Below are 13,333 nucleotides of genomic sequence, written 5' to 3'. Positions count from 1 at the left end.
AGTCCTACAATGTCCATGGAGATAACTATGATTATTTTTGTTATTCATGTGGAATTAGCAAACTAGAGATAGATCTGTACACGTTTCTAAGGGCAGTGACATAAGTATCTTTCTAACCTTAACATCTTCAAAATAATATCACTTAAATACTTGTCAGGTATTGCTTGGTAAACAGAGACTTCTTATATTATCTACGTGTATGTATTTGCAGGTTTAGAGCAGTTTGTCGGAAGAATGCAAGATTTTCGATTGTACCAAGTGGCACTTACAAACAGGTAAGCAGATGTTGCATTGTAAACTTCAAGAACCGTAAGGATAAATGCTGAATTCACTTAAATAAGAATACCATGTAGATTATACTATTTTTTATCTTTATAGCATTTGGCAAACTTCACCTAATTAATGTTTATAGTGTTTGCTTTGGCTTAGTCTATGGTTGTTATTCACTAATGCTACTCTTGGGGAACTCCTTGTAATATGAAATTGATCACATTTTTTCCTAAGGATTTTCTGTAAGAAAACTTGATATTTGAACATTTTATAAAATTTGTGATACATTGTTTAAATTTTCTATATGAAGACGTTTCTATTAATAATAATTAAGAAACTTCTATATCTGCCTTTTTAAAATGATTTGTTGACTTTATACCTACTAGAGAATGTAGAACAATAAACATGATTAATTATTTTGATATATGGGAAATTCTCAAGAGACTGGTCTATTAGACTTGGAGACAAGAAGAATGAGCATTTGAAGTATTGTGATATATTTTTCTATTTTCAGTGAACAAATAATCATATAGACTCAGGCTAGCTTTAATGTTATTTCCTTATCTGGAGAGTAGATGGGAAATCTTTCTTAGGGCCTCTTAGAGGCACATAGAATTTTAAAAAATTTAAGTGAAATTCTGCTTAGGATGCCTTTGAACTTTCTTCTTCAGCTTATGATATCATGGTATAATAGTATATCGTTGTATGGATGAGTTGATCTTATTTATTTCTATTAAAAATCAAAAAGAAGAATGTTCATTCATATTTCTTCAAGGCAGATGTAAATTAGTGTAGTGGGTTTCCAAATGAGAAGACTAGCCCTTGTAAATTTAGAAGCATTGCTTTTGCTGTGGCTCTTAGTCCATGGCAGATCATAAACAATATAAACATTATTTCTTACCAGTCTATATAATCAAGGTATACCTCAATAAAGGGTGACATAGCCCTGGAACACAATGTTAGGTGTATTTACTGCCAACAGCCTTACTATATTTTAGATCACCTTTGTCTAAAATGCTGAAGGCCAAGGTTGTCGTAATTCTTTGGGAATAAAGTTTTTCCTTGGGAGTGAAAGATTTTATACTGGATTCTATACTGGTGGCTTTTGGTCCCATTCAAAACTTGATATCAGTTGAAAAGTATTGATGAGATTTAAAGAAGGTATGACTTCATGTGATTTAATGAATGGAAAAGCCGCCTGACTCCTTCATTGCTCCACTGGGGTCTGAGAGGAAGAGCCTGGTTTCCCTGGTAAGACCTTGGTTACTAATTTTGGCCTACCTGAAATGTCTGGGAAGGTGCTATGTGGAAGAATGCCTATAAATAGAATGACTAATTCTGGTCTAGAGCAAGTATATTGCCCTTAATGGAAAAATTAAATATATCTACCTGGAATTGGCATTCTTCTTTGACTGTTGGCAGCCGCCATATGATCTGAAGCCATTGAAGCATTACAGGATGTCAGGATCTGTACTGATGAGTCACAGGAAACCACTGACAAATGGCCTTGGCCTCAGTCCTTCACTTAAAACAGAAACAGACAAAATAATACTTGCTTTTGTACTTCTTTCCCATGGATGAACTGAAAACATTATCTATAACTCTCATTATTTTCCATATATTATTGTTCACTCTCAGTAGTTAGTTTAGCAACCTAAGTAAATATGACCTTTCTATTTTATCACAAATAGACACAGTAAAATATTTTGGTATTTATTTAAGTATCTTAATAATCAGACAAGGGCATATGCATGCTTCTTGATATAAATAAAAAGTTAATATTAAAATGTGCTGGTTTTGATATACATTTATGATAATGAATTTGTTTATTTGGCCAAAGATAAGCTGTATTTTATGTTTCATGCACAGCATTATTAAAGCTAAATGGATACTCATGAAAGCACTAAATGAGTGACATTCATTTGTAACACCTCTTAGAAGTTCTATTACTGTTAAGCTCTTTGTCCTTACAGTCTCCCTCTTGACTCCCACAGAGAGATTCTGGAAGTTTTTTCTGGAGATCTTCTCAGATTGCATGCCCAATCACATTGCCGTTGTCCTGGCAGCCACCCACGGGTCCACTCTTTGGCACAGCGGTACTGCATTCCTAATGATGCAGGAGACACAGCTGATAATAGAGTGTCACGGTTGAATCCTGAAGCCCATCCTCTCTCTTTTGTCAATGATAATGATGTTGGTACTTCATGGGTTTCAAATGTGTTTACAAATGTTACACAACTTAATCAAGGAGTGACTATTTCAGTTGACTTGGAAAATGGACAGTATCAGGTAATTAGAAATAATGTGTACATTAATTTCCTGTGGTTGTTGCAACAAATGCCCACAAACTTCATGTCTTAAAACAACAGAAAGGTATTCCCTAACAGTTCTGGACACCAGAAATATGAAATCAACATGTTGGCAGGGCTACACTCCCTTCAAAGGTTCCAGAGAAGGATCTCTCCTTGCCATTTGCAGCTCCCGGTGGCCCTTGGTGTTACTTGACTTGTGGCACCACAACTTCAATCTCTGCCTCCATTTTCACATGGTGTCCTTCCTTGTTTCTCTGTGAGCATCAATTATCCCTTTTCTTTATCTTATATAAGGCCCACCCTATTAAACCCAGGATGATCTAATATTGACATCCTTAATTATACTGCAAAGACCCTATTTACAAATAAAGTCACATTTACTGGTTTGGACAGTAGTACTTGGACATATCTATTTGGGAACACAATTCAACTCACTAAAAGGTGAAAACTGAACTAGGCAATTGAACATTACCTCAATAAAGTAGTGTATTATAATGTATACAATAAAAATATCTAAAAGACAACATATAGGGCCTTATGTTTGAGATTTGTATCAAAATGATATTTATGAAATGTTGAAACTAAGTTCTTTTTATTAAGTAGCAAAAAGTAATACAAACTAAGGTGCTTTTTCTAAATTACTTAAGAAGACTATATATGACATTTATTTCATAGATGTAATGTTCTTTGTTTATGTCTTTATTTGCATGTTGATTTACAAAATCATTGAGCAAATGAACAGATATACAATTATACAATGTGCTCCTTTTACCAGAGGGCTATGAAGTTTCTGAATGTCTAATATATATTTGATAATTATAATAATGACAAAGTGAGCCAATATATTTGAATCTAACATTTCCATGGTTTGATACATACTGATGAGTTACACTTAAAACTTTAATTACATTAATTAACTTTCCATTTTCAGGTGTTTTATATTATCATTCAGTTCTTTAGTCCACAACCAACGGAAATAAGGATTCAAAGGAAGAAGGAAAACAGCTTAGATTGGGAGGACTGGCAATATTTTGCCAGAAATTGTGGTGCTTTTGGAATGAAAAATAATGGAGATTTGGAGAAACCTGATTCTGTCAACTGTCTTCAGCTTTCCAAGTATGAATATTTTTAAACAATTACTTTAATAGATTGATTGGTTAGTCATAATGTACAAGTAAGCTAGCTCTCTAGACTAGTAGAGACTTCCCTTCACTACCAGCTTCCTTGAGGCAGATTCTCCTAAGTCTTATCCCTAAATTGGGTTTGAAACTATCTTTAAAGTTCTTGTAAAATACATTAGAGTGACTCTTATTTCAATCTCACTGGTGTTTCACAATCTGATTTTCAGATTGTTTAGCAAGTTATCTATGTTAATGGAATTTTCATTATGTTTTCAAGGAACTGTCTTAGTGTGGCTTTCAATTATAATCCTGTATTGTTTGCATGTGAAATGTATGGAATATACTTTTACCAGAATGAAGAATTTAAGCTTTTATTGATACTTTGTAGTAATTTATCAACATTTTGATTTCTGTTTTGCCAAAAATGTGAATAGATTTTCATGACATCAAATTTCTTTCATTAACAGTTTTACTCCATATTCCCGTGGCAATGTCACATTTAGCATCCTGACACCTGGACCAAATTATCGTCCTGGATACAATGACTTCTATAATACCCCATCTCTTCAAGAGTTCGTAAAAGCCACGCAAATAAGGTTTCATTTTCATGGGCAGTACTATACAACTGAGACTGCTGTCAACTTCAGACACAGATATTATGCGGTGGACGAAATCACCATTAGTGGGAGGTATTATTATGAATTTTGTTTTCAACAAGGTTTTTGTCATACTTATTGTCTTAACAGCACATTAAGATTTCAGAGCAAGCCAGATTTCAAGCTTTACATTTTGAAATGATTTCATACTCTAAGATTTTAGAAGAAGATCTGTATGTGAGTCTTTTCTCTATATAACAGTTTTATGTGTATGTGTGTGTGTGTGTGTGTGTGTGTGAATTGATTTTCAAAAGCTGTTGCTTTTAGAAGCTATGACACTCTGAATCTGACTTAGAAATGATTTATCCAATATTTTACTTGATTTGTTCTGGAATATAATTTTCAAATATTCTTGAAAGCAAAGAGATGGAGCTGGATTTGGAGTTTTAACTATATTACCAGAGAGTTTTTAAGTACAGATCTTGGTCTACCTGAATTCATAGTGCACAGTTCCATGGGGAATACTTGTTTTTCTTTAGTGGAAAGAGCTGATGTGCCCTAAGTAGTTTATAAATGTCTGATCATAATTGAGAACATGACTCATGATATTTAAAAAGAAATGATAGCTTCAAACCTAGGCAGCATACTGTCTAATATAGAAATGTACATATAGACTATATTTAGAATGGGTTGTTCTAGAGGACTGATAGGCCTTGTGAATAAAATATGTCTTTAAAAGCAGACCAAAATACCAGTATAGAAGCATTGTTTGTTTGCTAAGTCATAGCATAATGAAAAAGCAATACTATTAAATATTCATCATCTAACTTCTGAAAAAAAGAACAAAAAACTTGAAATATGTTAACTGCATTCTGCAGTTTGTCGACTTTATATTCCTTTTCTTTTTTTTGACAGGGTTTTGCTCTGTCACCCAGGCTGGCATGCAGTGGCATAATCATGGCTCACTGCAACCTCAACTTCTGGGCCTCAAGTGATCTTCTCATCTTAGCCTTTCAAGTAATTGGGACTACAGGCATGTGCCACAATGCCCAGTTGATTATTTTTTCACTTTTTGTAGAGAGGTGGTTTTGCCATGTTGCTCAGGCTGGTCTCAAACTCCTGACCTCAAGTGATCTACCCTCCTCAGTCTCCCAACGTGCTAAGACTATAGGCGTGAGCCACCATGTCCAGCCTGAACTTTATATTCTTAACTGTATTTTAAATAATTTAGTAAATGCCTTCCCTTGGTACATGGTTGGTATAGATACAAAAAATTCCATTCCCCTTTAAAGGTTGGCTTGAACGTTATCTTTACAATACAGTGGTTTGGATATTGGTGACAGTTCTTCTGATATTTCCAGATAAATTAAAAACTTGTATAGATATCCACACGATTAAGGAGAAACTGATTTTGTATCAATTAAATATACAAAAATCTTCCCTGTTGAATTCACACAATGTGTATAGGCCTAGGATCTTAAATACATTCACAGTTAAGTTGGTGTTCCTTAGGAGTGTGTGATGCTCATGTTTGCAGATGTCAGTGCCATGGTCATGCCGATAACTGCGACACAACAAGCCAGCCATATAGATGTCTCTGCTCCCAGGAGAGCTTCACTGAAGGACTTCATGTGAGTTCTATTTTATCCATGGAAATCTTAAAAAAAAAAATAGTAGAGATGGTGACTATAAATTCTATGAAGTTAATTTTGGCCTAACAAATGAAAATAAATTTAAAAACTGATATGAACTTAAGATGTCAATTATTGCAGAGTTTTTGTAAAGAAAAATAACAGCCATCAATTAAGTTGAAATTGTACTTTTTAAAAATAATTTCAACCAGAGAAATTACAACTGAAACCAAATGCTAAGGTTTCTTCTTTATCTTTTGTTTTCCTTTCTTTGTTTCATCAGCGTTATCATATTTTATAAAACAATTTTTAATGTATCTGGATAGCATGGCACTAAACAAAAAATAGTTTGATTCTTACTAAAGGGTATTTATACAAACGTATCAATAAACAAGAAAAGCATCTTTAGATGCAGAACAATTTTTATGTATTTATGTGAATCAAGGTTCATTTATTGCTAATACCAGGCATTTTAATTAATTGAAAATAGGTAGTAAAATGATTTATGAGTTGCGTTACTGTAGTTTTCTGTGATGGTCAGGGGAATTCCATCGTTGACGTGGAATTTTAGCTTCATCTTTAGGGGAAAGAGGTAAGTGCAAATAAAATCAAGAAACATTTGTTGGTAGGAATATCTAGCAACAACATCAGAAATAGCTGATGTGAAAGAGGGTTCAACGGGAGTAACAATTATATCAATAATGACAGTAGATAATATAGACTCTTCAGTAAATATGTTTGAGACAACTGGCTGCTAATTTGCAAGAAAATAAAGTTAGAGTTCTACCTGATGGTATGTACAAAAATATATGTGGCTTAAACTTTTAGTGAAAAATAACTATAAATATATTAAAATAAAAATTAGAAGAATACTTACATATCTTAAGTTGAGGGCTTTTATTAGATAAGCAAATGAAATACAAACAGAAACAAACATCTGGAGCTATGAAGGAAATTAATGACACATTCTGTTATATAAATATTTAAAATTCGACACAGTGCAAGGGTTAGCATAAATGTAATGTAGTGATAGATGATGGCTTGATAGGAAATATTTATATCATGTTAACAGGTAAAGAGTTAAGATTCCTAATACACAAGCATTTACAAAATACTAAGAAAAATATAACAGTCTGATAAAAATGAGCAAATAGATGAACAAGCAATTTACAAATGAACAAATTATACTTTTAATAAACATATAAAAGGTTACCCAACCTCAGTTTTAATCAAATTTAACAATTGTTTCTAATATTTCAAATTAGCAGAAAATATAAAGATTGGTAACCCTTAGTACTTGTGAGAATATAACCTTTAACACATCACTGATATGATTGCCAATTGATACAACAGTTTTGGGGACAATTTGTCCACCTCTGCTAAAATTAAATTTTCAAATATAGTGAACTACATTATATAATTGCTGTCATTCTAAAAAGCAGTTCTTCAATGACAAGTGTATGGAATGGTGTATTAGTCTGTTTGCATTGCTATACAGGAAGACCTGAGACTGGGTAAATAGTAAAGAAAAGATATTTATTTGGCTCATGGTACTCCTGGTTATACAAGCATGGTGCCAGCATCTGCTTGGTTTCTGGTGAGGCCTCAGAAAGCTTACAATCATGACAGAAGGCAAAGCCAGAAGCCAGGCTCTTTTAAACAGCCATGTCTAAACACTCATGAACTAACAGAGTGAGATCTCACTGCTGAAGGGAGGGCACTTCATGAAGGATTCACCTGCATGACGCAAACACTTCCCACCAGGCTCACCTCCAACACTGGGGATCACATTTCAACATGAAATTTGGAGGGGACAAACATGCAAACTATATCAAATGCTTATATTTCTATCATTTTTGTTACATAAATATAGGCTTAATGTTAGTGCATTTTAGCTTTTCAGATGGTAGCACTGTCTCATACACTCATGTATGACTTGTAAACATCTCTGCCTCTTGGAACTTGCCTTACACTTGTGTTTTAGTTAGTTGCTTCACTTCTCTGTGCAGTTATTTTAGGATATTATAGAGCATCTTGCTTTTTAAAAAACCATCTGTAAAGGTTTTGGCAAACTCCATTTCTGTCTTCTGATTCTTACTCTGATCTAATTTGCTTTTGACTGTATCATTAGTGAGAATAGTTCAATGGCAAGAATATTATCTATAATGCAGACTTTCTCTGGCACATTAAAATGTAGTCCCACTCCTCAGTTTCAACTCAGAGTCTTTGATTTAGTTACGGCCTACTTTCTTTCTTTCTATGTGCTCAGACCAAAACTTCCATGGTCTAATTTACATATCCTTTTGAATTAATTTTCTAGATCACTGCTTTATATACATGTAGTCCTCACCATTAGTCAATACTTGTTTTAAAAGAAGAAATATTTTATGGTTTTCTTTTGGATTTCCAATGTCTAGAGTCTTTGCATTTGATTTGATTAGTATATTATGAGAAAAAATATTTTAGAAGAACTAATTTTAATATGCTTGATTGTATGGCTTATCATATTGCCACAGAAATGAAATTAATTGGATTAACTTGATTGATTCACTCTTTACTGGGCCATAATTATGTGTTTAAATTTTTGCCAATTTTATTTGTTCTATTTTAAAGTTAAAGTAACATTTATTATATTTTTCTACTGTCTCCTTTTGGTCCCTTAAGATGGACACTTACTTCCTTATAATCAGTGATTTGTTTCATTAACCTTGTCCTCTCCTCCACAAAGCCACTAATACCCCAGTTAAAAAACACTTTGGGATGAATTCAGTAGGGCACCTTGAACTGAATATATCTAGTATTTGCAAGCTACAGTTTGGCTAATACCTTCATATGATATGTTCTCTTATGAACTTCTCTTGCTTTCTGTTGACTGGTCGGTTGGTGTTAGTCTCTCTCATTTGCTTTTGATGTCCTATCTTGTTTTTTCTTTCTCTCTCTTTAATTGCTCACAGTTAAGTGTTTGATATTTTCTGATTCTTGGATGATTTCATGCTTCCCCTTAAAAATAGAGCCATTAAATGAATGAAGACTCATGATTGGTTTCAGAAGTCAAGTTGGGATTTTCAGACTTGGTCTCAGGTGGTGACTGTTGGATTATGAACTAGTGAAATAATTAACTACAATTTGGATTGAAAATACATTTTAATGCTTCTTATTTAGACATTAAGTACCTTTTGAAAACAAACATGAAAAAGTAAACTTTTTGTTATTTTCCTCCTTGACATATTTTGATAATTTATGAATTTAGCCATAAATTTTAAAAAGCAACAAATATAATTTACTTAGCAAAGTTTGGCAAATGCAGCTGCAGGGAAAAAGTCAATAGACTATTAAGTTGAATGATTTCTCAGTCCTGTGATATTTTCAACAATGTATTGAAAATGAAAAATGATTTTATAGAAGCATTAATAGGCATGACATTCTCCTCTGTTATCATTCAAAGTATTTTAATACATGTAGGGACTTATGTGTCTGAGAAAAGTTGTCTTACAGTAATTTGAAAATATACCTATTCTATTGGTTTTCATGTTGTTCTACTTTTTAAAAATAATACGTTTTAATATAAGCCATTCATTTCCTATTGGAATCCATGTTCTTTTTAAAGACCTGGACATAATCCAAAAAGAATGTCTTCAATTCCACAGTATTATGCTATCCATTAATAATATTACTCAATAAACAGGGCTTTTGTGAATTATATTACAGACATTTGGCAAACAGATGAAAATGTAAGCACTGAAAATATGCCAGTTCTTGGCAACTGTCTTTCCTATGAGAAAGTATTTTTAGTAGAAGCGAAAATGAATGAAGTTGAGAAAAAGTGGAATGGTGAATTCAGGGGCAGGTTCACATACTTAGCCATCCCAAGGAATTTTTCATACCAAATATTCTTCATTTGTTTATAAGGCTTCAGTGTCACAAATTGATGGCTCACAGGTAGAAACAGTGTTTTAACAGTTTTAATTTAATTTTCTGTAAGAGTTTTCACTTTAAAATATTTATTCTTCAACTTTTTTTTTTTTTTTTTTTTTTTGAGAGGGAGTCTCACTCTGTCACTGAGGCTGCAGTGCAGTGGCATAATACTGGCTCACTGCAACCTTGGCCTCTCAGCTTCAAGTGATTATCCTGTCTCAGCCTCCCAAGTAGCTGGGACTACAGGTGCACACCAGCACACGTGGCTAATTTTTGTATTTTTTTTTTTTTTGTATTTTTTTTTTGTAGAGATGGCTTTCACCTTGTTGGCCAGGCAGGTCTTGAACTGACCTCAAGTGCTCCACCTGTCCTGGCCTCCCAAAGTGCTGGGATTACAGGCATGAGCCACCACTCCTGGCCCTCAACTTTTATTTTAAGTTCAGGGGAACATGTGTAGGATGTGCAGGTTTGTTACTTAGGTAAAGGTGTGCCATGGTGGCTTCTTGCATAGATCATCCCCTCACCTAGGTATTAAGTCCAGCAACCATTAGCTGTCCATGCTGATGCTCTTCCCTCAACCCCCGACCATCCCTAAGAGGCCCCTATGTGTGTTGTTCCCCACCATGTGTCCATGTGTTCTCATCATTCAGACCCCACTTATAAGTGAGAATACGTAGGGTTTGGTTTTCTGTTCCAGCATTGTTTTGCTGAGGATAATGACTTCCAACTCTGTTCATGTCCCTGCAAGTGATTTATATTCCTGGTAATATACCGTAATGGAATTGCTGGGTCAAATGGTATTTCTGCCTCCAGGTCTTTGAGGAATTGCCACACTGTCTTCCATAATGGTTGAACTAATTTATACTCCCACCAACAGTGTAAAGGTGTTCCTTTTTCTCCACAACCTTGGAGCTTCTGCATGGAAGAAGAAACTATTGTCAGAGTGAACAGACAACCTATAGAAGGGGAGAAAATTTTTGCAATCTATCCATCTGACAAAGGCATAATATCCAGAGTCTAGAAGGAAATTAAACAAATTTACAAGAAAAAAAAAAAAAAACCATTAAAAATTGGGAAGGAACCCTGAGTCAGCGAGTTGTTGCCAGGGGAGGACATGAATGTCTTCTTTTGAGAACTGTCTGTTCATGTTCTTTGTCCAATTTTTAATGGGGTTGTTTGTTTGAGAACAGTTCTCAAAAGAAGACATACGTGCGGCCAACAAACATATGAAAAAAAGCTCAACATCACTGATCATTAGAGAAATGCATATGAAAACCACAATGAGATACCATCTCATGTCAATCAGAATGGCGATTATTAAAAGTCAAAAAATGACACTTACAAATTTTTAATTCCTCACTTCTCTTAATCAGAACATAGTCTAACACTGTATCCATTTCCTCCCCTGGCAACAACTCGCTGACTCAGGGTGGCATTTACTCCACTTACAACAATATCACTCTTCGGTTTGCTACAACATTCACTACTATATCTGGGCGACCTCACTTTGGTGAACTACCTGGCCTTCAAAGACTTTGAACTTCTGAACCTTGTAAAGCAAAACTGATTGATAGATTGAGACACTGGAAGCTAGAATACATCATTAATTATTCTTAGTATAGCACGACCAGCTGTTCATTGCTATATTCATTGTTAACGCCTATTTCTTTTACCCATTTATAAAAATAAAAACTCACAACTCAAGAAAATCTATTAGCAAAGACACTGTTGACTCTGAGATGAAATTAAAGCCATGCTTACTTTTTTTTTAAATTACATTTTTGACATGTAAAAACATTTACCTTGGGGAGCGTCACTGATTCTCCTCTGTACTCTTTGACTAGGAACTCCGATACATTTTGGTATTGTATTGGCAATTTTAAAGGCTTGACTTTAATGTATGATACATACCATAAATAATAATGGCATATTTAACTCATTGAGAATACTTTTAGAATATTTGTCACATTTCTTCCCAAGAATGTAAAAAAGCAGTAAATGCTTAATTTACTAGACCCACTTTAGAACTGATTTAGGGTGAAATAAATCCAAAGCCTAGATGCTATTCGTTAACTTTCATACAGAGTTAAACATTTCAAAGTAGAATTTAGAAATACATGGTATTGAACTTGCATGAATCATTATATATCTCACAAGTTACAAACACATATGTTATTTATAAATGTTTAATTTTATTTGAACAAAAAATAGCCACTGTTACTTAATTTTTAAGTCAACTTTTAATTTTGAGATACTCGTAGATTTATATACAGTTGTAAGAAACAAGGTAAAGACATTTTGTGTACTCTACCAATTTGACCCATGGTAACATCTGCCAAAACTAGTGTTTTTTTCTTTTTAAATCAAAAGTGTGATTTGTGTACAATAAAATATACCTACTTAAAAAAATATATTTTGATGAGTTTTGGCATACGTGTACCCTGTATAGTCACTATCTCTGTCAAGATATGGAATGTTTCTCTCTCCCAAACATTCTCTTATGCTTCTTTGCAGCCAGTGCTGTTCCTGAACCCCCAATCCCAGGAAACTGCCAATCTTCTTTCTATCAATACAGATTACTTTTGCCTGTTCCAAAATTTCATAGCATACAGTTATTTGGTATGTAATATTTTGGTACACAGACTTTTAAATCCCACCTCACTCCCACTTTTAGATCATTCCCTAATTACCTGTGCTGTTAGCTTTACCACAACATAGTATCTCTGGCCTACTTAATCAGAAATCCATTATAAGTATCAAAGTATATATATTAAGCTCATAGACACAGAATACAAGCTAGAAATTGTAAGCCTAGGTTTATCTGTCAACTAACATATTTGCAAAGCTATAACATATTTATTACTTCTTTTTCTCATCTAGTACTTTCTTTACTTGATCTAAGAGTTCAAGTGTTGAATAGAATCTAGTTTTAAGAAAAATGTTGTCAGTGGAAACTTGAATCCTTATGAGTTGTCTTTTTCCTTTAATAGCTACATTTACCTTTCGGGGCTCTGGCCAAGAGTGACGCAATGGTCAGAGTCTCCGCCAGGCACTGGCACTTCATTGGCTACTTAGGTATTCTTTCATCATTTTGTGACATCATTACCTGCAAGGGTAGCCAAACCTTCACAGAGCACTTTATTAGTAACCATGAACACTTCTTATTCTTTGGCTCTAACTTGTGACCCTTTTAAAACATTAATCATAGACCTTATGAATTAACTACAATCAAACTATCAGTATAAATTTTTGTTAGCTTTATAAATAGCACAGCCAGGTCGAAACTTTTTATATAATAAGCCTTCCTACCACTCAATAATTTGAATGGTGCCAACATCACATTCTAGAATGCTTATTATATATATAAATGAATATTTCTGTTATTTTTGAAAGTATGTTCCTTTAGAGCACCAAAGTCCAAAAGTATGAATCATCATGACTAATTTGTGTCATATTTATATTATATATCAGGCTTTACCACTGCTTAT

The 13,333-nt window shown here is 33.8% G+C and overlaps 1 protein-coding gene across 2 annotated transcripts in view; it reads left to right on the top strand.

The window, feature by feature from the left end:
* The window catches only part of USH2A (usherin), a 798,346-nt gene that overhangs the window by 108,222 nt on the left and 676,791 nt on the right, over window positions 1-13,333 (top strand). For both annotated transcript variants that reach the window (XM_023203737.1, XM_023203738.1), the window contains 5 exons: window positions 212-275; window positions 2,265-2,559; window positions 3,514-3,698; window positions 4,171-4,392; window positions 5,837-5,930. In XM_023203737.1, coding sequence (XP_023059505.1) covers window positions 212-275; window positions 2,265-2,559; window positions 3,514-3,698; window positions 4,171-4,392; window positions 5,837-5,930 — 860 coding nt within the window. The remainder of the gene's footprint in view (window positions 1-211; window positions 276-2,264; window positions 2,560-3,513; window positions 3,699-4,170; window positions 4,393-5,836; window positions 5,931-13,333) is intronic.

The sequence above is a fragment of the Piliocolobus tephrosceles genome, chromosome 1 (genome assembly GCF_002776525.5).
Source record: "Piliocolobus tephrosceles isolate RC106 chromosome 1, ASM277652v3, whole genome shotgun sequence".
Taxonomy (NCBI): Eukaryota; Metazoa; Chordata; class Mammalia; order Primates; family Cercopithecidae; genus Piliocolobus; species Piliocolobus tephrosceles.
This window is presented reverse-complemented; position numbering and strand designations above follow the sequence as displayed.